Below are 11018 nucleotides of genomic sequence, written 5' to 3' on the forward strand. Positions count from 1 at the left end.
CTTAATAGGCGGTTTAAATTTTACGGGCAAGTAGTCACGTTAAGGTATAATAGCAATAGGTGTGATATAATGTGGATTGAAAATTCATTGATAGTATTATGATTATACGGATGGCGATTATTTTTTTAATTCAACTTAACTTTGATTGATTGACAGAAGATGAAAATGATCAATTAACATATGCCTTTGATGTTAATAAACGGAACTTCAGCGTAGCGAATTGGATTTAATTGTTGGTGAAGTGTTAATTACTATAGCATGTGTTTTATTTGGTAGCATCTAGATACAATAATTTAAGTAACACATAACACATTCAAAACAGATGTTGCATTTGAACATTCTCATATATCGGAAGAGAGTATATTTCAATATCAATCTCATAAAAAACAGCCAAAAGTGAAAATAGTCAAATCTATGTCATCGAGTAGAAGAACTTGAATGACACGTCCAAACGGCAACAAACGCTAAAGGATTTTAAATCTACCAATTTGGCATCCTCACATTCCAACATGAGCCACTTCCGAAACCAGAACTCCGAAGCAGAACTTCAGGTAACTTTCTTTTGTCGCATATGGTATAAAAGTAAAGCACGAATTGCTATATATTTATTGAAAAAGTAAGTTTAAAAACTACCAAATACTGTTTTAGTTGAAAATAGGAAGTTTAGTTTGTTAAACTGTTTAAGTATACGCAGATGTGGATACGTTTCGAGACATATAACCACTTGAAACAAATAAATCATCAACATAACTACAAAGAATCTGTCGCGACCTCGTGGATTTTGAGAAGTTAAGAAGTTCATTAAAATTTCGATTAAGAGCTAATACGGCTAAGAGGAATGACATGGAGATAATCCAAGCTGTTTCCGTCATATTTTGTGCACTGTTTTTTACATCGTCATCGTGTATCAGTATATATGTGTCGTGTTCTGAGAAAACTGAGCATAATGCATGTGCGTTAAGTGTCGTCCCAGATTAGCCTGTGCAGTCCGCACAGGCTAATCAGGGACGACACTTTCCGCCTAAATTGGATTTTTGCTAAGAAGAGACTTCATTTAAACGAAAAATGTCATAAAAGCGGAAAGTGTCGTCCCTGATTAGCCTGTGTGGACTGCATAGGCTAATCTGGGACGACAATTTACGCACATGCGTTAAGCCCAGTTTTCTCAGAACGCGGGCCATATATGTCGTGTACTTTTCGAACGTCTTGCAACAAAAATACCAATTACTTTACGGCGTATTATGTTACAAAAGCGGAAAATTCATTTTGATAATTATTTATAGTATACAAGATAAAATCTGCACTGGCGTTCTTATTGTGCGCATGTAATGTTTATAAACAAGTCGATGTTTAACTGTTTAGTACACCATTGTAGATATTGGTTCAATTTAATTGAATATCCCTTTCGGGCAAAAATACTATTTTATTTCGTTTTTGCTTACAGCTGAATAATCAAAATTCGGTTGGCTGATTTAATTGATTGTCGACTCAATCGGAAATTTACGACGATACCCGAAAACTTCTTATCAAAAGAGGCTTGATGCTGAACAATTAACTTGGTGTTCGTTATCTTCCGTAAATAGATCCGGGTATCGCCGAACGATATTCTCACAATATGGGATGAAAGATTCAGAGATCGTGATGGACGATAAAATAGCTTATACCACGTAATCAGGAGTTGTGCCAAATCTGAACAAAGTTATCGCCATCAAACTGTTTAACACTTAACAAACGCCCAACATATCGACTGATTATAAAAGATATACAAATCTGCACCCTGGCTAGCTTATAAAATAGATTGACTTATGTTATTGATAGCGTTTACACGCACTGAAATTGCACAACGTCAGTTGTTTTGGTGCCAACAGTTCTTTAGATCGTATTAAAAGTTGTATCTTGGAATTCTTTAAATCATTCACAATAAAATATATCGAACAAGCGTACAAGATTACACTTCGTCTCCATATGATGACATTTTATTGCATGAAATTTAAAGTTGCTTGGTTAATTGACTGCATGTACGAAATATATAACCGTTTATCCCTTACTTAGATCCTTACCATTGAGTTAGATAATTAAATATGTGTTGCAGGCAAACAGTATTTTCAATGATGTCCATATAGTTTAAAATTGTCTCATACATGAAAAAAGTCCTAAGTACATGCTACAATTTAGAATTTTAAAGGGGCCTTTTCAAGTTTTGGTAATTTGACAAAATTAAAAAAAAATGTTTCAGATTATCAAATTTTCGTTGTAGTTATGACATGTGTGAGGAAACAGTAATACTGAACATTTGCTATGCTCTAAAATATCCATTATATGCATCTTTTGACGATTTAAAAAACAGGAAAATATAAAGCGTTGCTTCGCCAAACGATTGCATAATTTGGACAGTTCTGTTCTTGTCGTTATATTTTGTGAAACTACGAGGATTGCTTATATAAAGTATAACATACATTTTTCATTGTATGAGCACGGATGGTCGAGTGGTCTAAGCTATAGTCTTTTACTGCAGGGCTCCAGGGGTCAGTGGTTCGAGCCCTGTTGAGGGTTACTTTTTGTCTTTCTTTAATTGTATGCTTTTTTTACTGAAGCTTTTTAGATCCAATTATTACATTTATCAATATAAAGCATGTAAAGACAAACTTCAATACATGCCATAATCTGTGAAAAGCCCATTTAAGAAATAATTTGATTAAACTCATATGTTGGCTTCTCTAATATGGCCTGTTGATTCTCAAGAAAATTCCTCGACTTGGTTGTGATGAATTATTGAGAGATCCTTTGTCTAAAAGCCCGAGGATGGACAGAGTTATGTGCATTTCAACATCATATAGATGTAAATCTGAGAATGCGTGGATGAGTATAATGCGAAACAGGTTTAATCTTAAGTTTCTAAAAACAACAAAACGTAACAATCTAATAATGATATTAAATTGTGCAGTGCATGTTTAAACATCGATATAAAACTAAAAGGCAATTATTGAATTAATAATCAACAGCAAGCAAATGAAAATTGACAAATAACATTTATGGCTTAATACATTTCACGTAGAATTGTTGGTGCACAAAACGCAATGAAGTATACCAATTTAAGCCAATTGGTTTTAGGTTATCAACTCGTTAAAAAGTTAATGGTTTAAATATTAAAGGGGCCGTCCAACAGATAAAGCGTCGTAACGACGCGAAACGATATTTTGGGAAACTACGAGTATTGCTTATATAGCTATACAATACATCAGCTCAAAACATGAGCGTGGATTGTCGAGTGGTCTAGGCGGGAGGCTTTTTACTCCAGGACTCCTTCCGGTAACGATGTTAGAAGCATCGAAGCATATCTTGAAAGAAAAAAAATGCCCCATAAAACTAGTTTTAATCTGTATGAATTGCAGTTACCACGAAACTATCGGAGTAATGGTTATGGCTGTATTGCAATTAAATTTCCCTCAGTGTTAGCCCCTTTATATGAATTTACTATTTCATACCACATCTAATTGTGAAATAATTCTCTAGACAATGTTTTTGAATGAAAAAATAAGGGTGATTGTAAAAGCAAAATACATGAATTTATTTCACTGTAATTACCTTCAATCGCATCAACGCTTGGAGACTTTTCTAACTCCATACGTATTCAAATCAATATAGCTCTCTTATTTTAAAACTTATTTTGTTGAAATTTGGACTCAAAATAAGTAAACAAATATATAGCACTTCCTGTCAATAAAATTGGAACTGACCAGCCCACAACATCAAACTTAACAAATTAAAAACATCGCTACAAAAGTCCTATTCTCAAAATCGTTCAAATGTTTAATAATACCAATGCGAAAATAAAAGCGCAAAAACGTACACGTCTAAATGACTAACCGGCCTGCCACACGCCAATTGTGCGGCTGCGCTTCTGAATATTCATAGGAGCGATATTATTCCATGCTCCCTAGAAGGGTGGCATATAGCAGTCGCACTGTCCGTCCGCCCGTCCACCCGGCTTCAGTTTCAAGAGTTTGTATCCAAAACGTTTTCAGATATTAACCTAATTGTCTGTATGTGAGTCTACCCGGGGCATAAAACATTATTCAGGGGCCCGTCTTATCAAACATCGTACGACATTCTCACCTTACGATGCAATTTTCGAAGCGCCAAAAATATGTAACCGTCACATTAATAATTACTTTTGTTAAATATTTCCATTCATTTTCAAAGTAGCTGTCAAATACCCTTTATATTTGAAATATACAAATCATTATCACTTACATTTTAAAATTACAAAATTCAATCGTAAGTTAACATTGTCGTACGATCTTTGATAAGACGGACCCCAGGAGCGCAACCGCTCAATGTCATGTTGCAGGCCGGTCAGTCATTTAGACGTATACGTTTATGCGTTTTACGTTTCACATTGTTATAATTTTACGTTGTACAATCATGAGAATTTGACGTTTGAAGTGATGTTTTTAAATTGTTAACTTTGATGTATTTGTTGTTTTCAATTCCTGTTAAATTTACAGGAAGTGCAATATATGTGTTGACTTATTCTGAGTCATATTGTTAACAAAACATAATATTAAGGGAACTATATTTAGTCGAATACGTGTTGCGTTAGAAAAGTCTCCAAGTCTATATAGGACTGTTAAGTTTCAGTCAGGACAAGCATCATTATGATCATATTTGACATTTAATCTCCGAGAAGGACCTTGACCATTAAACTAGGGGCGTAGTGTTGTGGGTCTAAATGTGGTGTTTGTTATTACTTATGTAGAACACGTGAGCTTCTTTATGATTTCCTCTTTGTAAAGGCATACAACTAGCGATTAAAAAGCATGTTAAACACCATTGTACATAATACATTCTGTAAATCTTAAACTTTATCTTATGATGCAAGAGTAGTTCAATGTTGGTTTTATCCCAGGAACCAAGAGTAGATGTATGCTGGTTTTATCTTTAAAACCAAGAGTAGTTCTATGCTGGTTTCATCTCATGAACCAAGAGTAAATGTATGTTAGTTTAATCTTAAGAACCAAGAGTCGATGTATGTTGGTTTAGTCCATGAAGCCAGAGTAGATCACTAGATGTATGTTGGTTTTAGCTCATGAAGCAACAGAATAACCCCATCCTCTGCAGTGCCTTATTGTTATTCAATACAAATTAAATTTAAGTTAAATTAAAAAAATCTAATATGGAAAAAAATATTATCATGGAAAACGACATTACGTGAAGTCGATTAATTAAAAGCGATGATATATATGTACGATGTAATAATAACATAGACGCTATGGACATTATACGGTGGATACGATCACACATATGCTTTTCATCCTAAATTTGAAACCCGCGCACTAGTATTAGATATTTACCGCTACATGGTGTGGCAGAATTTACAATTGAAGATTAATGGGCGATCCAAGATTATTGAAAAAATTGTAAGTTCCATTGAACCTGATAATTGCTTTTGTATCGTGTTACATCGCTAACGAATCGTGATTTAAGGCAGATGAGTAAGTCCATTTAACGCTGTGAATCAATTCACATTCCATGAGAGCTGCGATCAAATTATGACCCAATTGCATCAGATTTATTTTTTTTACTTAAGCTTTACAAAGAAATAGTTAAGTGTGCAACGGTTGTAACTTCTAAGCATTTCTCTCACATTTTACGTTCAACCATTGCAAACTTTACAAAATTGAATGAAATGACAATATATCTGTATCTTTCAAACATCTTGTCAGATGACACTGTTAAACGAAATGGTTTCTGCAATGAGTTAGTAAGTGAAGATAGCGTACATAACTTTATTAGCCGCGCGTTGTGATAAGAGGGTGTAATGCACGTGCGTTTAGAATCGTCCCGGATAAGCCTGTGTATACCGAACAGGCTAATCAGGGACGACACTTTCGGTCTACATTGGATTTTTGCTAAGAATAGACTATCTTTAAACGAAAAATACAATAAAAGCGGAAAGTGTCGTCCCTGATAAGCGTGTTCCGACTGCACAGGCTAATCTGGGACTACACTTTACGCACATGCATTTAACCCCCTTTTTCGCAGAGCACGGCTCATTCATGTGTTCTTTTACTTTACCGTACCTATGATCCATTTTTCTCTTTTAAGAAGAACTCAATGTGGATTTTTTTATGAAATTCTGAAACGAAATGCAATTTCTCCTTTAAATATTTCTATTAACTTGTTTGCGCTTATTCTTATTTAAATAACTAATTTCCGATGTATCGTAATTTATAGATAAATGAACAACGCCATGGAGTTCTGTTGCGTAGAAATTAAAACACAGGGGATTACACTGAGATTGTTACAAGTCGCCCATATGAACGCCCGATAATTGTGTATTGATCGGTAATGAGCGATCGTACCATACAATTTCAAAAAGTCGCGCAATACTTTTTCATATTTTTTTACACCTGAACGAGTGAAAATTTTACTGAATTATAATGGATGAAATAATACATAGTAAATAATCCATTATAATACAAACATGGTTATCCTCAGACAAATATAGCGTGCATCAGTCGACATAACTTCTTAACCCATTTATGCCTAGCGTCTAGAAAAAAAGGCATTGGCAAACAGCGTAAACCCAGATGAGACGCCGCATCATGCGTCGTCTCATCAGGGTCTGCGCTGTTTGCTTAAAGGAATTTCTGTAAGAAATATTCTAAATATAGAAATAAATATACTAGACATCCCTAATTTTGGAAATAAATTGATCCAATTTAGAAGGATGGAGAGTCCACTAGGCATAAATGGGTTAAACAATGGTTATCTTGCTATGTTGGCCACCTCATCATCCTGAGAGCATTCTCACCATCCTTCAATAGCGATAACGTTCATTTCAAGGTTCGTCTGCACATCGATATGTATGCATCAAATGATCTCCAAAAGACATAGACACTAACAATATAAGGTGATTGCTTAAAAGCATGTTCATATTGTATAAACGATTAGAAGATTTTGTCACAGATTTTCCTATGTCTGAAAAATGTCATTAAATGGATAATGTTACAAAATTATTTATTATATTAAAGCAATAAGATCTTAAAATTAACCTCATGTGCCTTGTTTTTGGTTCGAACCCGGGACCTCCTGACGCAAAAGCTAATACGCCATAAACTACACCACACCTGTTTATGAAAAAGGAAAATGGTTTTAACGCTGTGACGATACACGTTTTTACTAAATAACCGATTAAAGCTTAAGATTGATCATTATCAATATACGAACACGTATTTTGGTAACAGTTTTAGACAGTAGCGTAATTTTACTCGTTTCAATAAAAAGAAAACATTCTGTTTGAATCTTTGATATTGTTTTACTTTTCACTATTCCAATTGGCGAACAAGAATTCTGCGTACATCTTAATACTCAACGTGGTTATGTGTCATTTGGTTTTTAGTTGTTCGCGATGGCGAACAGCTAATGTTGTTTTAAAAATTTCAAGTCAGTTCGCTGCTATCTACGGAAAGCCTACTACCCGCCACAACTGCCGTATCGGCGCGAGAAAGAGTTGTAAAATTTATGCAAGAGGTTTGAGTTCTCCAACTATATTCATTCATAAATGGAAACATTATGTGAATACCGTGTTACATGGAATAGTTTCGAACGGAGCTCATAAAGAAAAGAATCAGTAAACAATGATTGTATTATACATGTCTCGGAAGAGATTGTTTATGAATGATTAAAATAGTCCACTTTCTGCTGCGTCTTAATGACGTAGTATTTTTGCTCAACTCATTCATAATCTGAGGCTATTATTAGATGCGGGAAACAACTCAATAGTATAGGGTTACGCTTGTTTATATTCACAGTTCTCAATTTATACAACGTTGAACAGGAGTTCAACAATAACTACACTGATACGATAGACAACAACAGAAATACTTCAAAATCGCTAAAACCACATATAAAAAATATAACAAGAATTATCTTTTAAAAAGGTAGTCTTTCAATCTTTCAAATAAAGTTTGAAATTTTGATTTCTAAATAGTAAATAATTAAATTGAAAACAAAAGTTTTACTATTGTGCTTTTTTTCACGTGTTAGTCGCATATTGACCGCATAAAATGTGTGTATTAATAGGCAAACCATAAATCTACATAAGTATAAGTAGATAAAAATTATACTATGGGAGTGAACACCATAATGTGTCCTCAAATGGCTTATTATGAGTTTATTGTATCATCATCGAAATATATCGTATTTTAATATTTGATTATCATGCAGTTTTCTTTCCAAACATTAAAATCACACGTTCATAGCCGCGTCATGCAAAAATGGGTCTTATGGTCTTTCGACCAGCGTAGCTCAAGTTTTAATGTGGTTTGCTTGAGAATTTAATGCAATGCTGTTTAATACCAATACATATTAACATTATGTTGTGGTTCATTCTTTGTTTTACTCAAACCAAGCGATGGATACGCTCACATAGTGGGTTACGATAGTGAACAGCACACTTTACATTCAACGTGCGTTCGCACATAGAGAGAAAGGGTCAACTAGATGCTACGTTTCTTTTGCTTACTTCAGTTAGAGGTCAATTCTTTACATAATTGCAATCATAAGGCCCGGCTTCTAAGGCTTGCGGAAGTGTATATTCTTGCATAATAACAGAACAGAACAGATAGTTTATTTGCGACTTAAGCATATACAGCTCATCGTCAAAAATAAAAGTCATAGTCGCATGGTTTTTGCGTTTAGCGTCTTTTTTCGTCACGTGGTACTTTTTCGCGGGTGTTTTGCGTCTATTTTTCGTCACGTGATCAAAATATGTTCTCGGCCAAAAAATAGTTCATCGGCATGAAATTATTAAGTTTGTACAATCGATTATATCGTGTTAAATGCAATATTTTTAAACGGAGCTTATATAGAAAAGAATCAATAAATAATGTTTGTATTATACGTGTCGCGGAAGAGATTGTTTATGAATGATTAAAATAGTCCACTATCTGCTGCGTCTTAATGACGTAGTACATGTCATTCATATCATGAGGTTATTAATAGATTAGGGAAAACAACGCAATATTATAAGGTAACGCTTGTTTATATTCTCAATTTATAAAACGTTGAACATTAGTTCAACAATAACTTCAGGGATACGATAGACAACAACAAAAATGCTTCATAATCGCTAAAACCGAATATAAAATACAAAGACTAGTAAATTGTACAAGAATTTTCTGTTTCGTAACCTCGTTCATGCTTCTTCAGCGGGGTTAAACTTGATATTTCTGGGAAACGTTCTTTTGTTCTCAACAGATAACGGCGATCTTTTGTATTTACGGATGCTAACAACGCAATAGTAGAAGGTTCAGCTTGTTTATATTCACAGTTCTCAATTTATAAAACGTTGAACATAAGTTCACCAATTACTACAGGTATACTGTAGACAACATCAAAAATGCTTTATATAATCGATAAAACCGAGTATTAAAAAACAACTAAATATAACAAGAAATATCGTTTGAAGACGTAGTCGGCGTAAATGCTGACTTTGAAATAAAGTTTGCAATTTACGTTTCTTAATAAATAAATTGAAAACAAAAGTTTAACTATTGTGTTGTTGTTGTTTTTTTTTACTTGTAAGTCGCATATTCACCGCATGAAATGTGTGCTATCATTGTCAAACCACACATTAGTGTTAGTAGATAAAAATTATACTACGGGAGTGCACATCATATGTGTCCTGCAATGCCTAATTATGAGTATATTTCTTCACTATCCAAATATATAGTATGTTAATATTTTATTTAAACGAAGTTTTATTTCGACACATTAAAATCACACTTTCATAGCCGCGTCATGCGAAAATGGGTCTTATGCTTTTCGGCCAGCGTATCTTTAAACCAACATGTGCATTTGGTCAGAGGCGGTGCTGTTCGCTATAAAATCACTCAATGTGTTATGGTCTCATTATGTATCTCCTGACCAGACTGAGAGATGCGGCAGGCTGAGTGGGCTATATATATATATGGGCGCATATGGAATAAGACCCATTTTCGCATGACGAGGGTCATTAAAAATCTCATTGCGAATTGTAAATGGCACATTTTAGCACAATGCTTTTCGATACAAAATTGAATTCAAAATAGCAAACTTGAAACTAAGGGCAGCCTATCCGGACGTCCTGTCAGGGTACAGCAAACTTTTGTGGTTGGATAATTAAACGATTTTTCTGTTATCGTGACATATACTATTTCGGGAATGTTAACTTTGTTTTCTCATATTGAAAGCAAAACTGTGTTTATCGATTGTCAATTATATATTCCCCGGACGATTTAGTAAACAAGTACTGACCCTGAAATTCTACGAAATGGATTTTAACGCGTAATTGTAACTAGGCCACAATTTGTGTCGTTCGATCATACACAGAGTACTCCGGAATTCCTTACACTGAACAGTGCTACATCCTTTGCGCTGAGCACAGCCACAGTGATGTAGACAAAGTTCAGAGGCTTTATCTTGAATCAGCCTATGAAATATTCGAAAATATGCATGTGTGTCTGCTGGCGTTATGTAAAAGTCATTTAAGGTGAAAAGCTGGGTAAAACAGTTATGCCGTAAATGCGCATTAGTGCTCTATACCTATGTTTAGGTCAGAGATATTGACACTGTGTGAACTGCTAGGGTAACAAGTAATGCATAAACAACAAAGTACGGGTCAACAGGACTGTCTTTATGATTACCTAATTCGTGAGTAAAAAGTATTTCTCGCAGATTTATTTTTTATTTATTTTTATCAATTATCTTATTTTATATTTTGAATTTGTATATGGTGTAAAAAATCACAAGTTTTGTACTGGGAATTTTCATCATGAAATTATATTCTTAGTGAGATAAGTATTCGATATTCCAACAATATTCATTCAATATGATGATGATTGCAAATTGTCTTTATATTCAGTTCTCATTACCATTTTCATCATACTTTCTTTGCTTTCAGAACGTCCATAAGGGCCATGTTGTTGATATTTTTATTATTATTTAAGTTATCTCTATGAAATAAATAGGAT

The 11018-nt window shown here is 34.1% G+C and overlaps 1 protein-coding gene across 1 annotated transcript in view; it reads left to right on the forward strand.

Moving 5' to 3' along the window:
* The window catches only part of LOC127847411 (uncharacterized), a 334665-nt gene continuing 323647 nt past the window's right edge, over nucleotides 1-11018 (forward strand). The window contains exon 1 of the mRNA XM_052379299.1: nucleotides 1-551. Within this exon, the coding sequence (XP_052235259.1) occupies nucleotides 510-551 (42 nt within the window). The 5' untranslated portion in view covers nucleotides 1-509. The remainder of the gene's footprint in view (nucleotides 552-11018) is intronic.

The sequence above is a fragment of the Dreissena polymorpha genome, chromosome 10, assembly GCF_020536995.1.
Source record: "Dreissena polymorpha isolate Duluth1 chromosome 10, UMN_Dpol_1.0, whole genome shotgun sequence".
NCBI classification, from domain to species: Eukaryota; Metazoa; Mollusca; class Bivalvia; order Myida; family Dreissenidae; genus Dreissena; species Dreissena polymorpha.